We start from the raw sequence: 21,191 nt of genomic DNA on the forward strand, positions 1-21,191 counted from the left end.
ATTTGAATTCAAAATTAACTTGCTAGATAAAATTGAACATAGACAAATTTTCCACACAAAAAGACAACGTTGATTACTTGGATTTAAAGTAAAGCATGCACTAAATTAAATCCTTATTGCGAGTTAATGGTTTTAAAAATGCAATAGTCGCTACTTTTATTTCTACGTGTAATTTCTTCATTCTTGAGAAATATCCAAATATATTACCAACCTTCTATATCCTTTATGTGATAGTGAATGTTTGAAATCTCAACTTGACTAAAATGATCAAATTATGATATATAATACGGAATATAAACCTCAATCTTAAAATGTCAATTTAGTAAGATTGATTTAGGTTTAAATACTATATAAGGAATTATTGTTTTTGCACACAATAAAAAAGATAGCAAAATATAAAAATCAAGCTTAATAAAACCCTTAAGTTTCATACCATCCAAAGGCGAATACATGTATTCTTACCCCCAAAAAAAATATACATCTCTAGATGTGGGGCAGCATGTAAAAAGTAGGCCCAACAATAATTTGGTCACAGCTATTGCTGTCCGGAAAAGAATTTCCGGAACTGTTTTTGTGTTCCGGAAAATAATTCCGGAAGTGTTAGGATGGTGGTGAAGGAAACAACACCCTACTTAGAATATGCATGTGCATGCCAAAATAGTGACCAAAAAAAGAACCAAATTCCACAAAAATTGGTTAAAGGTTAATGTGTTTTTGGGAATGTTGAATTTTAAGGCTTCTTGTTTAGCCCGGGCTTTTTGGGCTTGGAAGATGGGCTTGAGTTTGAGGTCTCCTTGAAGGCAGAGGGACACAAGTCTCTTACAATGCATTCTCCACAACGAGGTCTTAGAGGTGTACAAATTGTTTGTCCAAACCCTACCTGTTATATTCAAGCCATAAAAACAACTGTAAGTGTTAAAATAGCTACCTTACTCAATTTTACCATATAAAATTGACTGGTGAAACAAAAGATACCAAATTAGAACAAGAAATTGTGGGATAAGATGATTGATTTGGTGAAGAGAAACAAACATACCAAGAGAGGGTTTATTGGAACCCATTCTTCCTTTGGAAGCCACCGTTGCAGAGACTCTCTTGTCTCTTCAGGTGTTGAAGTTTTCTAGCAATTTCAAGAAGATTGGTGGTAACTTTCAATTGTGACCATTAGACACCACAGGAATTTGGACTCTCTAGTTGGTTTTTTGGTACTTGTCTTTAAAATATTCTGATTGACACTGATTTTGATGTGTTAAAATACATTAAAAGGAATTATAATATACCAACAAAAGTGCATTTTTATTGCTCAACAAAGGATAGTACCAAAAAAACCAGTAGAGAAATTGGACTCTTAGACACAGTGAGAAGAGAAACTAAAACCAAACCAATTGAAAGAGATTATGTGAAGATGTCAGCCTAAAGGAACCTGTTTTGTGCCCAATCTTGAGACCCACCCAAGCCGGTTGCAAATGCGGTGGACATGAGTATCTACACATATCCCTTGGACATTGTTCCATCCAGAATTCATAACCTAATGTGCAGTAACAAGATTAACTTCATAGATATAATGAAACATGTTGCTTGAATCGGAGAAGCGGTTACACATACCAAATGAGCCATCTTAGGACCGATGCCTGGAAGTAACAGTAGTTGGTCAATTGAGCTTGGTATGTCTCCATTGTACTTCATGAGACAAATATTTGCAATTTTTTTCAAGTTAGTGGCTTTTCTTGTATAAAACCCAACCTGGAAAAAATTGCACAAAAGTACAAGCATAATTACTTTCCAGAATGAAGCAAAACCAAAAAGGAATTGAATTGATAACAGCAAGCTAAGGACACGCAGGAAGCTTCACTAGTATTACATAGTTGCCACTTAAATTCAAATTATTTAAATCATAAGAGACGCTATAACTTCAAAAGAAACAAGGAACATACAGGGTAGATCAACTTCTTGACAGTCTCTTCATCAACATTATTGATAGCTTCAGCTGTAAGCAGATCACTTTGAAGAAGGCGTTGAATTGCTCCTATTCTTGAAAACACACTTGTAAGCATGACAAACATTTTCAAGCATCTACCAATTATGAACTACATACATTAAGATTGTTTAAATTACCAATTAATTTGCAATACAGAATTCAATCTATATCAACACATATAGATAATATCCATTTTTGCTAGTTTGCTCTATCAATGTTCATTAAAATTACTTCAAATGTGGAGAGGCTAATTTGCATTTAACTTATAAATCCACTTTTAACAGCCTAAAAGATGTTGGTAACCAGGTTTTTGTCACACATGCAAGCCTACCAATCTTTCAAGCTTTCTCAGAACATAAAACACCGTATTGCCCAAATTCAAGCCAACCTAAATTCAACCCATAACAAGCCACACAAAGTCATTACTTTCTAGACATTAATAATCTCATATTTTAACCGATATTCAGTTTCTCTATATTTTCCACCTCAATAAGTTGACATAAGAAACTTCTGCTACGATGAAATATTTTACTTGTGACAAGTCAATTCTTCTAACCTCATAAGGTAAGAATGCGCTGGGTATTTGATAAAAAAAAAAATACAGAACATTATTATCTTAGAAACGTACAAAAGCCAGCAAATTTATCAACAATACTTTTTCAACCCTAAACTTCAGACGGCATATATACTTACCATGAGTAACATGATCCTTTGTTTGGCTAGATAAAAGAGAAGATACCAGGACAGCAAATCTTCTCTCCTACACAAAGAAATTTTGATATGCGTAAACTTATTCACATCATGCTTCATACAAAATATAGAAGTAAAAGGGATTACAATATCCCTGTAATCACAGCAAAAATATGAGAAGGAGAAACTTATCTGACAAAAAGACCCTAGAAGTATGAGAAGCCAACCAATCAATTCAATACAAGATTACATAGATGACTAACTAGTTTGGTCATCAACTCATCATCATCATCATCAATATCTATTAATTGAATGAGTAATTGCTATGCTGGTTGATGATGAATGACTACTGGAATTGTCAAATAGAAAGCATTCACCATGTTGTCTTTTTCTACCCAAAAAGTTGTTTAGCAAGCCATATCTATTCAAAAATGTATATTTAGCAATCACTTTCCCTCGAAAGCAACAACACAGAAACCAATAAATAAATCTTAAAATTTCATCACAGATAAAACTAATATTCAGACCTTAGGAGGTAGTGTATCACCAGCTTTCTCACATCCCATAGTATCCACTGGTGCATCACCAGAAGACCTCATTTTGCGAATCCCCTCAAGCACCTTTTCCCAGTGGGCAGGTGATTCGCCTGTATCATACATGAACTAAATAACTTAAGCTCAACCGAAATAGATTGGAAGTAAACTAGTTTCAAATTAACATGCTAACAAAACTGTTTCAACAACTAAATTTTAATTTCCAGGTAAAAACTAAATGGTGTATACTTCATTAAATAAATTCCTGAGGAAAAGATAAATCTGGAATTTAATCAACAGGCCGAAAACAGAGTATTTGAATGCATACATAAGGAGACATGAAATAAAAATGGCAAAGTTCAGCTAAATCTCAGCTTTATATTAATATGTTTACTTTTCAATTGCTTGTGTATGCATTTAAGTACTCTGGCATACACAAAGTATTTGAATGCATAAATAAACATTGCTGAACTAGCGAGAGTCTGCTCGGCTACCTTAATATTTCTTAGACCCCCAGATTAACAATTTTTAAAGCAATGTATTTAAAAACTTTTTAGGGAAAACCCTGTAATTAGAACAAATTAAGCTTGATCTAAAGGGGAAAGAATATTATAAAAAGGAAGCCAATAGTTCCAACGTTCAATTTTCAGCGCTACTAATTACTGCTTCACAAGTTTGACACACAATAAGAACTTTTCTCGAGTATTAATGCATTGAAAACAAATTGATATCAAGGCGACAAAAGATGTTAACATAATTACCAACCTCATCATCCTAAAAGAAGTAACTAAATTTTCATATCGTTGTTGCTCTATGCTGAAATAAAAAAGAAAGAGGCATAGGTTGAATCTCTGTGAATGGACCACATATGGTTATGTATTTATAAATAGGAAAATAGAAAGAGATGAGCCTAAGCCTGTTGCATCTAACAGCTTTAAAACAAAAATATGATAAACTGAATGGGGGACATCTAACACTCTAAAATATTGATTTTGGACACAAACACCCAAATATTAATCAATTGAAGCATGTCAGATCTTCGTCACCATTTCTGTCCAGAATTGGATGGTTAGGAAATGTGGGGCTTGATTTTTTTTAATTCCAAACTAACCAGAAATTGTTGATGAAATAAAAATCTGGGTCATCAGAGTCAAAATTTTGTCAAAGATGATCTTTGGAATACTAGATGGAGCAAACGCTTAGTAAAGCCATCCAGAAGTAGTTCATGGATTCTCTCTAAACAAAACAGGGAACAAACAAACCATCGTTTCTCTCTAAAACTGTTTTCCCAATATAGAGGGAGGGAGGATGGAATCCAGATTATTTTCCTTAATAAGCAAACACCTAAAAAACTTGCATTAATTATTTCTAATTCTTACCACCAGGTCTAGTTGAACCAACTTCACTTGTCACTGAAGCACCGTCTGATTCCATTTCAGATTTCACTGGAAACAAAGAGCTAAATGTATGAGAAGTCGTTCCTTCAATCAGAATAGATGAACATGAGAATGTTTGGTTATACAGTGAGTAACTAAGCAGGCTGTGCAAACACATTCATGCAAACTTCTAATTCAAACCCTGGTTGAATACGATAGAAAAATTAAAAATAGCTAGTAATCACCTTTGTTAGTGTACACCAATATATCCGTAATTAATTCCAAGATAAAACAAAACAGCTAATAAAATAAACACCAGCATTATTAATTTGTTATATTTATACCTCTCCAAACTCATTCATATGTTCCTATTCCTTTCGGTAACCCCATTGTCTTTTGGTAACCCCGTTTTCTTCCTTCTATAATGCACCATGTTTCGGATCAGTTTATTCTCAGATCACTGTGAAACATTCATGATACTACTAAAAAGGGACCATGTAGCTGTTGTGAAAGTAAATATGCAAAGCACATAAAAGATAATGCTGTAAACAAATGGTTCAACATGGCACAAGGGAAAGCAGGTAATATCAATCAACATTGTAAACTAAAGGGAAAAAAAGGTACTGACCGCGCCGAGTCAATTTATTTGCTCCACAGTACGCAAATTCTTCAATTTCTGGAAGGCCAAACTTCTGTGTAGCCGGAACCTGATCATATAACTCATTGCAAGTTAGAAACTTTATTATAACAACACAAAAAGCCAAGGGTTCATAACTCAGACACCCATTGATCATATGACGCAGAAACAAAAATAAATGATGGAAAAGTTGATACCTTGTGATCCTGGGTTGATGGAAAACGGTCCTCTTCTTCAAGTTTGACAGCCATGCTTCTGGGTTTTTTATTTTTCCTGACAAAGACGCGAACTTTGGAGTGGGAACCTTCAAGAGAGGAAGTGGATGAGTTGGGATTGGGGGAAGATGCTTTGCAAAAGGTTTGAGTTTTCTCAGACATGATGACGCCCAAAGGAGAAGAAACTGAAACGACCAATGATAGATTTGAGAGTTGTTGTACCAGAGACATTTTCATGTGTGAAACTGAGTACATTCTTATTTTTGTTGATGAAAATATTTTTTTCTTCTACTTCAAGACTTTCTTATTTAAGTTTCTCTTATTTTTTAAAGGTTTAATTATTGATTGGTCTCCATTGAAAATATGAAAATCTTAATTTTTTTTATTTAAATTTATATTTTATATTGAATTTTATTCAAAATTTGTTTTATAATTTATATTTTATATTTAACTTTATTTATATTGACATTTTATTACATTATTTTTTAATGTTATTATTTATTTAAATTTACATTTCAAATAAATGTTTTAAAATACGTAAAAATCAATAATTTCTATACAAATGTTATAATTAATTTAGAAGTAATAATTTTATAATTTTAAATTTAAAAAAAACTTAATGAAATATATTTTTAAAATCGTAGTTTTTAATAAAATACATGAAAGATGTTAGAGTATTTCTTCTTGCACCTCACCGATCTATCCTGCATCTCTCAAATTTTTGTATTATTCCAACTGTTTCCTTGTCACCCTTTCAGAACACAAAATATTTTCAGAACACATAAAATATTTTAACTATTTTTATTTGAATGAGGGGTTACACAGCTGTTCACGCTTAAAAGTGCGGCTATAATTTGAAATAGTCTAACCATAAGGAGGTCCAGTAAATCATGCACGCAGTTTGAAATGTGGTTCTCGAACTGGGAAGTGTGGTGAAGTTTTTCATTCCACATTTATTATATTTAATTGTTTTTAAATTTTATTTGCTTTTTATATTTTTTTTATTAGTTTATTTAAATATTAAACATTTTGTGGTTAATATTTTGTAATTTGTATTTTGTTTTTGTATTTCATATTTATTTAAATTTTATTTTTAACATAATTATTTTTCTGAACTTTTAAAATTTAATTTGTTTTTTTAAGTTTTTGAATCTATAATTATTTATTAATATTTTATTTTTTAATATGAATTATTATTTAGTTATTTGTTGTATATTTTTTTGTTTTTATTCATTTATTAATTTAAATTTAATTTGTTGTATTTTGTGGTTTTCTTAAACTTTTTATATTGAATTGTTAAAATTTTTTAATTTTTAATTTTTATTATATTTGATATTTATTTAAAGATTATTTATAATGTAATTAATTTGAAATTTATATTTGTTTGTTAATATGTAATGTTTTTTAAATTATTTATTTATTTAAAAGATATTTATTATGCATAAATTTTAATTTTTAAACTAAAGAAAAATAAAAAACAAATCAAATTCAAAAAATAGTAAATCAAAACAAAAAGAAAGAGAATAAGACATTCATTCATCACACTTTTAGTTGTGGCTTAATGAGCTGCACTTCCAAGTGCGGCTACCGCAGTTTCAACTGTAGTGCGGTATGAACCGTATTTCCAATTGCGACACGATATGAACTGCACTTCCAATATCGACGCGATTTGAACCGCACTTCCAACTACGGTTATGGTCGACGCTCAACCCAGTTTTCAAGTGCGGCAACTCCTGCAACCGCTCTTTCACCGACGTGCTCTCAACCACTATGTCTTGACTCGACCTTTGTCGCATCCAACCCAAAAATGCATCCAATTCAGATCTTCGTCTCATCCAACCCATAAATGCATCCAACCCAACACCAGCGTCCTCTCAACCACTGTGGTTAAGGTCTCGACCTTCATCCGTCCAACTCAAAAATACATCTAACCCAAAAATGCATCCCAACACATACAAACAACATATACAAATACCACATACAAACAACACATACAAACAGCAGTCAAAAGATTTTGTGATTATGTCGTTCTGACACGGGTACAGTTGGAATAATAAAAAAATAGGGAGGTGCAGGGTGAGACTAGTGAGGTGTAGGCAGAAACACTCAAGATGTTAGTTGGTAAAGTTCAATAAACATATATTGAATTGGTATGAAATTTGGCTGAAACTTTTAATTGAAAATATAGGTTGAGAATAGACAATTAAATGATGTGTGGTTGGTGGTTATGATAATGTAAATGCTTTATGTTTTAAATAATTGGAAATTGAATTGGTAAGATATGATGTGATTGTTTTGAGGAAGCTGTTAAGTGATTATGTACTCTCTGCTTGCAAGTGTTACCATGTTTGTTTGGTGAACGATGGTTTTGCTTGATTTGTTGATTGATTAAGAGGGTTAGGTTTTGAGCAATTGGCTTAAATGATACACTTTGATCACTGTTTTGTATTCATTTGAGTTAAGAGACCAATTGATCAAGATGAAATCCAGTGGGTTCAACAATGGACATGATTCGTATAGTTGGACTTGACAATGAGCTTTTGGATATCTAAGAGGGTGTCAATGTGTTGCTAGTGCTGGGCACACTCACTCTGCCATAAGTGCCACGCTGTTTTGTGTAATATCTTTGATGTATTTTTTGAGTCTTAATTGTGGTTACTCTATCTGTTACATTGATTTAAAAGATGAAACAAAGGTAGGAAGACAATGATTAAGAATGACAATGGTTTAAAAGATATCTGCGAATTTTAAAAATCTCATAGTATTTTAAAAAATTATATATTTTATAAATTTTTAAAATAAAAAATAAATACAGTTATAAAAAAATATAAATATAAATTAAATTAAATTAAATTTTAATTCTAATTAAATTTAATTTAATAAAAATATAAATTAAAATTTAATTTTAATTAAACTTAAATTAATAAAATATAAATTTAATTTTAAATTTGACTTTTTACCGACAACATATATCAATAGGTATAAATAATATGATACCGTACCTGAACTGTTTATAAATGGATACTAAAATATTCGTTACTCATTGGTAATAGATACTTGTAAGTACCAATTATCTGTTACACATATGTAGTTTTTTCTTCATCCCTAAACATTATATGAGGTGATTCCCATAATGAAGTTTTGTTTATGTTATTTCATTGGGATGTGCATTAAGGTAAGAACGTGAAACTATATTGAACTTTGATAATCATTCATATTCGAGTATATGAGAATAATTAAGTGACAAGAGTGGTAGAAGGTCCTATCACAAGAACAATTCTAGAGTTTATATGATCGCAATAGTTATTAATCTTGTCTTGAGGGACGAACATTAGATACCACAAGTGTATATTTCATAAATTTTACTTGAATGCATTTATTCTAACAAATTAAGTCTTGAAGAGTCTAATTACATACATGAACGGGTGTGATGTTAATGATTGAATTTGTCACATTTATTAAAATGATTGGATGTTATAATAACTACCTTAATTGCTGTGAGAAAATAATCTCTATAAGGATAAAATTAAAATTTATTTATTTTAAATCATCTTTGAAAACTTGTAAAAAAGCTCATACCCCTTTGTTTATGTTGTCTTCATGGCTCCTCCAGTCCTCCATTCCTCCCTCATATATTGTCTCGCTGAGTGATCCTTCCTCCTCCCTGGTTTAGTGTGGTGAGTTGTAGCAGCAGGGATAATTGTTCTCACACATTTGGCATTTGCGTCTAGGTTGGCTGTTGTCATTTAAAAAATATTGTTAAAAAAATGCTTGCTCTTGCTCATTTAAAATGCTTGGTCTGCTTCTGTTAAAAGAATGGTTGCTCTTGCTCTGTTAAAATGGTTGATCTGTTTGTGTTAAAAAAATGTTGTTATTGCTCTGTTAAAATGCTGAGAGGTGTATGGAAAACCTCTCAAAAATGCTTGGTTTGATTCTGTTAAAAAATATTGGTATGCTTGGTCTATTCCGCTGGGTTTGTGCACAGTGGAAGTGAGGATAGGGGTGCCACAGTTGGATCTACGTCAGCCGCAGTTGGATCTGCGTTCGCTCTTAGCCGCGCTTTTATCTCTGTTAGCCGCAGTTGGATATGCTTTTGCTGTTAGTCACAGTTAGATATGCGCTTTAGGTTTTGTTTATTGCTTTATTTTTTTTTTATTTTTTGCTTTATTATGTTACGTTAGTATATTAAAATTTTTTGTTAATATTTTGTATATTTTTTTGTTAATATTTTATACTTTTATATTTTGGAATTTTTTTTATGTTTTATTGTTAAATAATATTTAATATGTTTTCAGAGTATGTTTAGAATTTTTTTTATTTGTTTGTTAATTTTTTTTAATTAGTAGTTAGTCTACAAAATGTTAAATAACGCTAACAGATAGAGTTTTGTATTTGCTTTTTGGCGAGTAGGTACACTGGAAATGTAGTTAAAGAATGACCTTTACTCTTGTAACCCTTGAAACCTTTTCGGCGAATACAACCATTTAAACTAACCTGGATATGCTCTTTGTTAGTAGCTTCTTCCTCCTCCTCTCCTCCTCTAATGTGCGCAGCAGCAACACTACCACTCTATAACTCTCAACTCAGAAAACAAATAATAGTAAAAATGAAGTGAACAAAAGACTACTGAAAGTAAAAAACTGAGAAAAAGGAAGGAGATGCATGATAGGGTTTATAAAATTAGAAAACATTCAAAATTGTTGGTGGTTGGGAGAATTGTTGGTGGTTAGGAAATCATTAAGTCATCATTAATTTTCTTTTGACTTAATAAATGAAAGACAAATATGTAAAATTGGAAGTGCAGGTGAAACAAAATCAGTCTTACATATTTATCTTTAAACTTTTAGAGGATTATAAACTAAATGACATTTTATTTAATAATGTTATATTCTTATATGAGATTCACTGTATCACTAACACACCATTGATAATATCGCTTAATAATTTTTTAACACAACTTGAAATTTTAACCGAGGAAAATAAAAAATATTAATATTAACCTATATTCACTTATTTTATTGAAAATAGTTGCATATTTGAAACTCTGGTTTGGTTAATTACTTTACAATTTCCAGGGCAGATTTTTACATTCCCATACACTAAATTTTTTAACATGAAGTTATTGCTTTGGCGTGGAATGAAAATAACTTAAAAACAACACATTACATTAGTAATTATAACCACAACGGTCTTAAACCAATCAAAACACACACATTACAGTATTAATTATAACAACAATTCTCTTAAAACAAGCATAATGTACACCAAATTTCAGCTTAATTTTTTATTCCTTTTTGAAAGGAGTTACTATTTTTTTTTCTAAGATCAAATGAATGCTGACAAACATGTACACTAATATTATCAATATTACAACTAATAAAGTACATTTAATAGTATTTTTTTATATACAATTAATAATATTAATACTATAGAATTCATTTAAGATTATTACCCCTCACAATTAACAGTATTATAACCAATAAATATATTCAATATATTTAATACTATTTTTTTAATATTTTTTGAAAGAAAGCTAATAAATTATAATTACAATTATCTTAACTGTAGATATATAACTTTTTAACATGCTCTTATAAAAAAATAAATTAATATTATAAATATAATTTAATTTAACCAGTAAATTACTAACCTATATTCGTCTGGAATCTTAATTACAAAAATATGACGACAAATCCTGAATGAAGTTTTCTTTTTATCTCAAATTCTAAATAGCACACTTAAGTACAATCTCGAAATTATTTAATATGAAAAAGTATGACTTTAGTTGTAAGATGTAAGCAAAATATTTTGCAATTACAATAATTCCAGAAATTAGAAAAAATCATTTTAGTTATTTTAGTTTTCCTATTATGCTGCACTCATAATTTTATTCACTATTTTTTTAAAATAGAAAGTTTCCATTATTAAAATATCTATGATTTTGGTATAATCCTTAATTGTACTGTATTATGGAAATTCTAAATCTAACATTTTTCAATATGGCGTAATTAAATATAAAATATAAAAATAAACGAATTAAACTATAAAGAGAAAAAGAAAAATATTTAAACCAAAATTATTTATTTGCGAATATGCGAAAAGACTATTATGTATCTTTAGTACGCTGATGGGTTTCTCATATATACTTCTGCCGAAATCAAAATAGAAAATGCTCTCATAAGGAAATTGTGTGCAGTGTGGAATGTATGAGCCAATACTTTGAATTGAGCATTCTTCACCCTTCGGCTCACTGTGAGTTCTCTTTTGATCTGCATTTTCTTTCTGCATTGCGACTCCTATGAGATTCTGTCTGGCTTTTGGAATCAATTAAATTATTTTGTTTTCCATTTTTTTGTTATTTTTGTTTTTCTATTAGGGTATTCAATGCGCAAAAACTACAAAATTATGTGAAAAAATGGGGAAAAAATTTCTGAAATTTGTGTGAGTCTAATTTTTATGGTTGATAATCATGCATGTTCAATTAAAGAGTGTTTCTTTGTTGTATGAATATTTAACTACTTGTTCAATTTGTTAAGGTTGTGTTTGGATGATGATCCTTATTTAAGATAATTATTTTTATTTAAAATAAAATAAAATTGTATTTTCTTAATATAAATCTTAGGGTAATAAAAACTAGCTTAATTAATTTTTTATGCATGCACTGTAATTAATTATTATTTTTTTAAAAAAAATCTTTTGAGATATTTTTTCATAAAATTTGATTGTAAATATGCAATTTTGGTGTAAGATGTTTGAGTTATGTTTCAATAACCATAGCTTGTGTTTTTTTTCTTCTTACACTTGAACACTTATTCACAAGTTAATTTTGTCAGCATCAATACACTAATACCACATTCTGAAAGTAGGTGACAGACCTTGAACATGGTTCCATCCGATGTTTGTCCGACGGAAGATGCAATTAAGATATTTATAGAGCACTTGGTAGACCCATTGCTGCCAGCAAAGTCTTCTGTTCAGGATTACCCATCACCATCTCAACAGAAGTTAGTAGCAAGACAGGTGTTTATTTTGTTTACCTCTCTTTGTGTTTTTATAACCATCCAACCATTAATCTATGAGGTTTTTTTGGACATTTTTTTTATGATTTGTTTTATTGGTTGTTTTGAGGAAATATTGACTTTAGGAATTGTTCAACATACTAGAGATTGTTTTCACTTATATTTTCCTTATTCTTACTTTCTATTTAGATTACTTTCATGTTTTGGTTGCATGGAGTATTGAAAGCATGTTTGTACCTTGTACATTATGACTACAATGCTATTTCATTTACTTTTGTCCTTGTGCATCTCATTAAAAATGGAAATAAACAATCTATGTTCATATTACCTTATGATTTATAAACTACAATATGAGTTTAGATCTATAGGAGAGCAGGAGGAGGATAATTGTTGGGAATAATCCAAGTGTGAATCAAAGTCTCACATTGGGTAAAAGAGACAAAGTTAAACACTATATAAGATGAAAAACCTATAAACTCATTGCCTTTAGGTTTTGGATTAAAAGTGGTGTCAAATATCTTATATGTGTTAAGACTATATATATATATATATATGTAACCTCCCCCTAATGATATCCCTCCTATAAAAATATAAACCAATCAATATCATCTCTAGTTACTGATCTTCCTGTTTGATTGTTTTTTCTGTTTCAGGTGCGATCGGTTGTCTTACTTTACAATTACTACCAAAGGAAACGACATCCACAACTTGAATATCTTCCATTAAATGAATTTTCCAAGTTGGTTGTGGTTTTGAGGCCAGCTTTATTAGCATATATGCAATTCATGCAAAATTCACATGAAGAAGAGCTCACTAACGTGGAGAAGCAACTATCATTGACAGAAAAGATGATTATGGAAGCTTGTGATGTATCTAAATCTTTAGATGCATCAAAGAATGTTCCTAATATAGAGGGATGGCCCATTACAAAAGTAGCTATCCTTTTAATTGACAGTAAGAAGGAGAAATGCTTTTTGCTGTTTGGTTCCATTACCAGTGGGGTATGGTCTCTGGTAGAAAAAAGTTTGGACACCTCCAGCCAAAGTTCTCTGATTTCGAAAGATCTGGACACCTCCTGCCAAAGTTCTCTGGGGTTGAAAGGTATGGTTACCTCCAATCAAAGTTCTGAAGTTACACCGGGAACAAAACAATATAAAAAGAAAAGAGTCCTTAAAAAATCTTCAAAGGATGAATTAAAAGTCAACGAAGATGTGTTTCTGCAAGTTGGGTATTCTGCTATAAAGGAAGCCACAGGTAATTATTGCATTTTTTTATTTTTAATATTTTAATTTTATCATGTGCTTCTGAGACACAAATAGCTGAGTATGATTCGTGTACTATGGTACAGGTATCAATAATACTGATATTTTTCTTTTGGAGAGTGGCACTATGTATTCTGAGAGTAAAGAGAAGGAAGCTTCTCGGTTTTATATAATGCAGTGCTCCGAGACGATCAATGAAGAAGTTTTTGAAGTTCCTATCCAAGATTTAATTAAAAGGTTTGTTTTAATTACTATTGTGTGATGACTCAGATTCTGATGACAGGGAAATGGATCTTTGTTGTGTCCGGCATTCAGGTGTAGTCACGTGTTTTCTACCTATTGCAGTGAAAAACGTACTCATGCTCATACAGTACTGCACATTAATGTCACTATCGAATCAAGTTATGAACTATTTACAAATCTTTGAGAATTAAATGCTATATTAGCCTTCTGTTTTGTTATATATAAGAAAAATATAATTATGCAAAATGTTTTTGGGTAGATGAATGATTAATTGTTAGCAAAAAGTGTTGTAATCTTATTTAAAGGATGTGTTTAGCTGAACAGAAAACGTTGTACAGTCTGTTTCTTCTGCGGTAATATATTTATTTATTTAATTCTTAGACATTTGTCTCTTTGCATTTATATGACCTTCACAAAGAAGTAAAGCTGACTCTGTACATGTTTCTGAATAACGTTTGTGTCTTCATTTTGCATAGCTTGCAGGGACCTTTGGTCACTAAGAGTTCTGGAAGTTGGATGATCACTCCTGTAATGGACTACTTCCATGTGCTTCCATGCTATGAAATAATATCAAAGTGGATATCCAGGTTGACATGTTCTCCTTTTTTTTAAAAAAAACTGTTTTTTTAGATTTTAGCAGCATTTTGAATTCCATGTTCCTTAAGGAATGATATTTTACTTGATGCTTAATGATTTCATCAAGTACACTTTACTTGAGGTCATAAGTTTAGCAACTTGGGAAAAAAAGTAAAAAGTATAAATATTGTTCTGCTTTTCAAATCTCATTTCAGTTACAATGATTGTGCTTAAACCACTTGCTCATTTATGGTACTAATTTCAGTTGCACTTTTGACCGAGTCTGTTTTGGTACCTTTACAACATCAAATTCATAGTGGGATTTACTAATATTCTAGCATTTCCAAGCCTTGATATCATAGAATTTAAAGAGGTTCTTTAGTGTTAACATATAGTTTTTCTCAGAATTATCATCTGTCACAACACAAGTAATAATGTAGAGTTAATGTATGAGATTTTCAAATATTTGCTCATGGAGTTCCTACATGCTTATTGGATTATTTTTGGAAATTTTTTCCAAGATCCCCTCCATTAGCTGTCTGAAATCCTTAATACAATGTTCTTCTATTTTTAGTCATTTTCACTTTTTTTTTTGTCCTTATCTCCATTCACTTCTTGTGTAATATATTCTATCTTGGCAGAGAAGCATTCTCAAATACTTTGCAAGATACAAGGGTAACAGAGAAAAATATAAAGGTGGACACCCCTGAAGTAACAGAATTTTATGTAAATGAGGACATGTTTACCGCTCATGATAGTAAGCCAAACAATGATAATATTGATTCCCCAAAGCAGAAAGAGAACACTGGAAGTTGCACACTTGCATTATCTGATTCTATATATGAGCCCATGGAAATGACCATGAATGAAAATTCAATTTTAAAATCAAAGATCAAAGAAAAATATCAGTATATTATTGACAATACTGTACAAGTAGATGAAGATCTTGAAAGAAATAATCCATGTGTGAAGTATAATTTTAACGGCCCTGCAAGTACTGTCAAGGTTTGTAACTTGCTTACCTTTCTAGTTATTGAACTTATCGATTTCATTAAATCATGTTCATATGTGCTTTCTTTGATTATCTTTCCTAATAATTTTTGTGTTTGGACGAGTTTTTTTGGATTCGGGGAGCAATTTTACATCTAAAATTATGACGATTTTGGCTAGATTTTCTTTTTACTCTGAGAAAAGATCTTTTTCAAAACACAAGCTTTGTGATCTCTTAGTTAACCTATATTTTAGCTATTTAAGTATCCTTAAATTTTCCAAGATTGAAAACTTCCTATCGTGTGCAAATCATATAGCTGCCATATTTTTGGCATATGCTCCCTTAGGTAATCTATAATTTATCTATACAGAAATCCTTAATGCAAAAATACTAAATAATTGCAAACTTCCTGTGGTATATGCAGATACTTAAATTATGACTATTTTGGCTTGAGAAAAGATTTTTTTCAAAACACAAGCTTTGTGATCTCTTAGTTAATCTATAATTTAGCTATTTAAGTATCCTTAATGCAAAAATACTCCAAAATTGAAAACTTCCTATTGCATACACATGATATAGGCACCATATTTTTGGCATGTGCTCTCTTAGGTAGGCAATATTTTATCTATTCAGGAATCCTTAATGCAAAAATACTCCAAAATTGGAAACTTCCTATATTATGCACATCATACAGCTGCCATACTTCTAGCATAGCTGAGATTGTTGTTTTGGATGTATGCAAAATGTCTCGATGGCAATCAAATTTACTTTCAGAATCATTGTTTTTGTCCAAAACCATTTAACTTCGGACCTACTAATCAATATATATATATATATATATATATATATATATATATATATATATATGAACCTTCTCTGACCCTAATTTATGCACACTTGTACAAATGGAACGAGAAGCTGGGTTAAATAATTTAGAAAAGTACTTGAAAAATAAATCATCTTCATTTTTAATGAACTAAAGCCCTTGAAAATAGATTCAATAGAGGGGCTTCTGCTAATCTTGAAAAAGGTTGGCCAAACACTACCTAAGAGTTGCATTTTGTGAATAATTCATTACTGCAATGAAGATTGTGATTTCATTATGGTATCTGTCCCTATGAGCATAACAGCTTAGATATATGCCAAAGTCCAGAAGAGGAGTCCCCATGAGTAATTATCAACTTATGATAAAGTTATAATAGTCAAATTTATCGAATTGTTTAGAATATTTCATTCATTAAATTCTTATGTAAATGTACCAAAATTCGTTTTGTGAATATTAATTTAAGCTTTGTAAAATTGTCAAACGGTCATGTTTATTATTCATGAAATATTTTTAATACTATTATTCTATTGATATATAAATATGTTGTTGCTTGTCATGTAAGTTCTCAAAATAAGTTTTTTTTCAAAGTTTATGAACTCAAATAATAATTATGTTTCTAAATGAGCTGCACCAATCTGCCATCCATGATTGTTGAGCTTAGTTCAGCTGTGTATCATCTGTAACCTAACTAAATGCCATTGTTTTGTTAGGCCTTAAATGTTGATTCAACAAATATGCTCGTTACTGAAGGTGGAACCAGCAATCTTGCTTCTTTGCACAATAGTTATGCCAATAGGCCCAATATCTCACCTGAAAAAGGCACTGTAGATGGCCGTATTCTGATTTCAAATCATTCTGCGTCAGATCAAGAGGAGCTCAAAGTTCTTTCAGATTCGAAAAAGATATTGACTCAAACTGCCCTAGCTACTTTGATACGAAGGAGGAATGAATTGGTAAAACTTCATTGCGTTCTTCTATTTACAATAATGATTATACTCTATATTCATTCTCAGTAGCCATCAATGGGCACTGAGAACACACACTCGTATCCTAGGAGAACATATATACATGTAATCTTAAGACATATATATAGTTCTATACAAATGTAATAGTAACTTGGTTGAATCCGTACGCCATTTGTTTTCATCATTTTTGGCTTACCTACCACTAAGCTTTTAATTTTAGAAATAACTAACGAGTAGCACATATTACCCGATGTACATGCTTGCATGTGTTGTTGTGACTATTAAAGCAGTATTCTGCTTCCATAGCCATATCTACTATGCTGGTTTTACTTAAATTTAAGGATTACATTGCTACTGCTTTGAATGTTAAAAAATTCTATATTTGCATATATCTGAGATTTAGTTACTCCATTCAGGCCCTTCAGCAGCGCAAGATAGAGGACGAGATTGCTGTTTGTGATGGAAATATCCAGAAAATATTAAGTGGTGTGTTTTCCTTTCAGTGTCCTGCGTTTTTCTTCTCTGGTATTTTCAGTATGACCCCCTACCCCATTGGTGATTCTCATGGTTTATCCTCTCGTAATTGTTATTTTTGTTCTTATTATTAATACTGTTATATTTCTATCTATCAAACTCTAGAGTAAGTCTGATACTGGTTTAGGCAGTGATTATTGGCTTCTTTTAGGCATTTTTATCACTTTGTATGATTTTCTGTCATTTGCAAGGTATTCATTAAACTCAATATTGTTTCTATTCAACCTCTCCGCCCCTGTTTTTCTAGGGTCTGCCCATGGTGTTGGGATCTTCCAAATTCAACTTACGTAAAAAACATTTCAAATAATACACACACATAAACATACATATAGGGAATATGCTGTGTTGCCAAGATATTGTGAATTCAACAAGCATACTCAAGCTGCTATGAGGATCTCTGATCTGCTAAATGAACAATTTTGTTAATGATCAGCTGCTCTTTTTCCTTTGCATCTGATTGTGATGGCCGATATATGCTATATTTGCTGATGAAGTCCTATTATATACTATGCAGAAGATTTTTTAATGGTAGAATTAGTTAGAGCCTGAGAAAATAATTGACTTCGAGCTGTGAACCAGATATACTAGAACTAAAAATGAACTGTGAACAAACACTGATTTTTCATGTGTCTTTTGGACAAATGTAGACGGGGAAGATAACTTTAGATTAAAGATTGAATCAATTATAGAAGGCTGCAATGGTACATGGCTCTGGAATCAAGAAAGGGTGTGTGGACAGCAAATCCCACCTCTTAAGAGGAAAAAATTGTCAGAGGCTGTCTTTATCACACAAAGTTCATGCCAGGTAAGCAATGTTCTATTTACATTCTTGGAGTCAAAGGTGAAAATGTTATCTCTTATATGATGCTTTATTATTCAATTTAGTAGTGTGCACACAGGATCAAATGATTGTGTTGCTAATTTCTTGGAAGTACTGAAGCTAGAATGAAATGGTTTAAAAAGTATGTAGGGGTTTAGGGTATGTTAATTGTAAGTTAATTTGAACAATGCCGCTCATAGAATTGTTTATACGCTGCTTGGTTTCATCTGTACAACCATTTTTACCACTCGCCAAAAGCTCATTTTTGACAAATGACTTATTTTCATTTTGTGCTGTGTACATCTCTGTGAAGCACCTCAGTTTGACTTTATCACCTACCTTTGTTCTGTGATGTTTTCTTTTCTTCTGTGGCATTTTTCAATTATACATTTTGGTAGTGATCTATCACCTTTAAAAAATATATAAGAACATTACTTATCAATTAGCTGAACAAGTCCCCTATCCTCCTTATTTTCATTGAAATAAAGTATTTAGAACTATGGAAATCTTGCAGGAACTAGATGATATATGTCGCACAAACAATTGGGTCCTGCCAACTTATCATCTATCTCAATCAGAGGGTAAGGCTATCTAACCTAAACTTTAAGCACAAGCGGCATAAATTCTCTTTATGAATCAAGAAATAATTAAGATTTGATCATTGTGCTTTTTGTTCACCTTATTAATGGCCAATAGTTATTCATGTGTCTACGATGAGAAAATATGATACACCCTAATCTGACAAATCAAATCTAACTGGTGTTTCTATTGAAGGTGGATTCAAAGCCAATGTAACTGTTAAAGGAGTGGAGTTTCAGTGTTCATTTGAAGGTAAAATGGGTTCCAGTCCTTCTGAAGCAAGAGAATCAGCTGCAGTTCAGATGATAACGAACTTGAGAAGTATAGCAAAATTAGAAGAGTGATATTGGAAGATTAGAAATGATCTGTTTCCCTTTTTGTTACTAGTCTTTTCTAGAATTACATCAATCTGGCAAAATATCATGTCAGTCTTCGATCATTTTTACTGAATTCTGTTAAAATGACTGCATTTTCTAATCTCTTCGGTTCTGGGATCTTGCATTTAACACAAATGATATTGATATGCGATTAATTCTTGTCAACTATGTTGTTTATTATTTCAATTTTTCTCTCACCTTTTTTCGTTTACATAGTTGCTAAGTTAGGTCGTGCTCCATCTTATTTTTTTTCTTCGGAATATATCCTTAGAATGTATTTATCAAATTATTAAATGTGTTTCATATTTCCACATCTTAACTGTTCTTTTACTCTGTAAAATCGTGTTGTACATATTTTTGAGTTTTCTCTTGTGAGAAGTAAACACAACAACAAAAAGGACCATCTAAGAAAATAAACTAGTGAGGAAGAAAACAGATGGCAATGAACTTGGCAACTAAATAAAAATATCAAAAGTTTGATAGACATGCAACACATGTTTAGAAAGCTAACAAGGACAAATTAGCTTATTTAAACTCTTTTTGGTTGATAGAAACAACTCAATACAATAGTAGACTAAAGGTCACCAAACTTGTGTTTCTCTCTGTTTATAGAGAAAAAGAGAAAGTATTTTCATGTGAAAAGAGATGTGTGGATTAGAGAAACTTGTTTGAAGGAAGTTGCTATGAAGAAAATAGAAGACGTGGGTTTCACAATATTCTTGTCGTATCTTTATAATGGTGAGATTTGGAAAGATAGCGAACTAGTATATGCAATTTCAAAAACAATGACCAAATTTATGATTATGTTGTTATATAACATATATAATAGATTTTGTTATGTTATATACCATAATTAATTCTAATTTATAATTTTTTTAATGATACTTAATATGCTGTAAATATATTTTTGATTTAAAAACATAAAATTTAAGTTTTGATATTATATGAAATAATTTTGATTTGTTATAAAATACATTTTTTTAAAGATTTTATAATGATTTTTTTTCATTTTAATTTAACATTTATTCTAATTTTAATCTATATTTTCAACATATTTTTTAAAAAGTAGTTATATTTTATTTTTAATATAAGAGTACTTTGATAAATTTTAAATATATCAATTTATAACTTTTTATTCTATCACATTAACTAAACCTCTTAAATTTTTCATTCATTTTTCTTTATTTTTTTTTACTTATTTTCCTGTTTAACCAAATAATTGTTTTTTTTTTGTTTTTTTTCCGCTAATTCATTTTCATCCCTCACCTCGTTTCAAATAAAACATATAACAGAAGCACTGTGCAGACAGAAGAGTAGCAATCACCACAATCTACAAGAGATATTTACCTTGCATGTAAAGTGTTTAGAAAGAGTTCCTCTATAACAACCTGATAACAGGTCCCAATACTTTATCTTGAATGAAAAAGCAAAAAACAAACTGATTTCAACTTCAAACTTAATAATCACATATATTTCACCTTATTAAAGTTACAGAAAATATCTTATCTTAATTTTGATTTACAACACTTGCTGCTAAAAGACATTCAACATGAAAGAAAAAAAACAATAC

General features: G+C 30.7%; 2 protein-coding genes across 3 annotated transcripts; one reads left to right on the plus strand and one right to left on the minus strand.

Annotated features, from left to right (window-relative positions):
- Window positions 1-384: 384 nt before the first annotated feature.
- On the minus strand, window positions 385-5,705 carry LOC124831360 (endonuclease III homolog 1, chloroplastic-like). Its single transcript, XM_088108391.1, has 10 exons — window positions 5,412-5,705; window positions 5,206-5,284; window positions 4,581-4,646; window positions 3,196-3,314; window positions 2,672-2,738; window positions 1,935-2,026; window positions 1,606-1,743; window positions 1,424-1,528; window positions 1,037-1,120; window positions 385-880 (listed from the first exon to the last, which is right to left on the minus strand). Exons 1-10 carry the CDS (start codon window positions 5,682-5,684, stop codon window positions 731-733), a joined length of 1,173 nt encoding a protein of 390 aa, XP_087964517.1. The 5' UTR covers window positions 5,685-5,705; the 3' UTR covers window positions 385-730.
- A 5,838-nt stretch (window positions 5,706-11,543) lies between these two features.
- On the plus strand, window positions 11,544-19,786 carry LOC124831357 (uncharacterized). Of its 2 annotated transcripts, none has more exons than XM_047305332.2 (11): window positions 11,544-11,681; window positions 12,296-12,449; window positions 13,102-13,702; window positions 13,797-13,947; window positions 14,430-14,540; window positions 15,171-15,534; window positions 17,057-17,299; window positions 17,728-17,797; window positions 18,493-18,650; window positions 19,180-19,246; window positions 19,440-19,786. In XM_047305332.2, exons 2-11 carry the CDS (start codon window positions 12,312-12,314, stop codon window positions 19,586-19,588), a joined length of 2,052 nt encoding a protein of 683 aa, XP_047161288.1. In that variant the 5' UTR covers window positions 11,544-11,681; window positions 12,296-12,311; the 3' UTR covers window positions 19,589-19,786. The 2 variants fall into 2 exon arrangements, with proteins under 2 accessions (XP_047161288.1, XP_087964359.1); XM_088108233.1 differs by having other exon boundaries at window positions 11,580-11,681; window positions 12,293-12,449.
- Window positions 19,787-21,191: the final 1,405 nt, after the last annotated feature.

The sequence above is a fragment of the Vigna umbellata genome, chromosome 3 (genome assembly GCF_029865625.1).
Source record: "Vigna umbellata cultivar VRB3 chromosome 3, Vumbellata_1.0, whole genome shotgun sequence".
NCBI lineage: Eukaryota > Viridiplantae > Streptophyta > Magnoliopsida > Fabales > Fabaceae > Vigna > Vigna umbellata.

Excerpts from the sequence above, each read along its gene's own strand:
- LOC124831360 (XM_088108391.1), bottom strand. The coding sequence starts at position 5,684 with ATGTACTCAGTTTCACACATGAAAATGTCTCTGGTACAACAACTCTCA. Across the intron at positions 5,285-5,411 it reads CATCAACCCAGGATCACAAG|GTTCCGGCTACACAGAAGTT; the intron begins GTATCAACTTTT and ends TTATATGATCAG. Across the intron at positions 1,529-1,605 it reads GTCCTAAGATGGCTCATTTG|GTTATGAATTCTGGATGGAA; the intron begins GTATGTGTAACC and ends ACTGCACATTAG.
- LOC124831357 (XM_047305332.2), top strand. The coding sequence starts at position 12,312 with ATGGTTCCATCCGATGTTTGTCCGACGGAAGATGCAATTAAGATATTT. Across the intron at positions 13,703-13,796 it reads TGCTATAAAGGAAGCCACAG|GTATCAATAATACTGATATT; the intron begins GTAATTATTGCA and ends ACTATGGTACAG. Across the intron at positions 14,541-15,170 it reads ATATCAAAGTGGATATCCAG|AGAAGCATTCTCAAATACTT; the intron begins GTTGACATGTTC and ends CTATCTTGGCAG.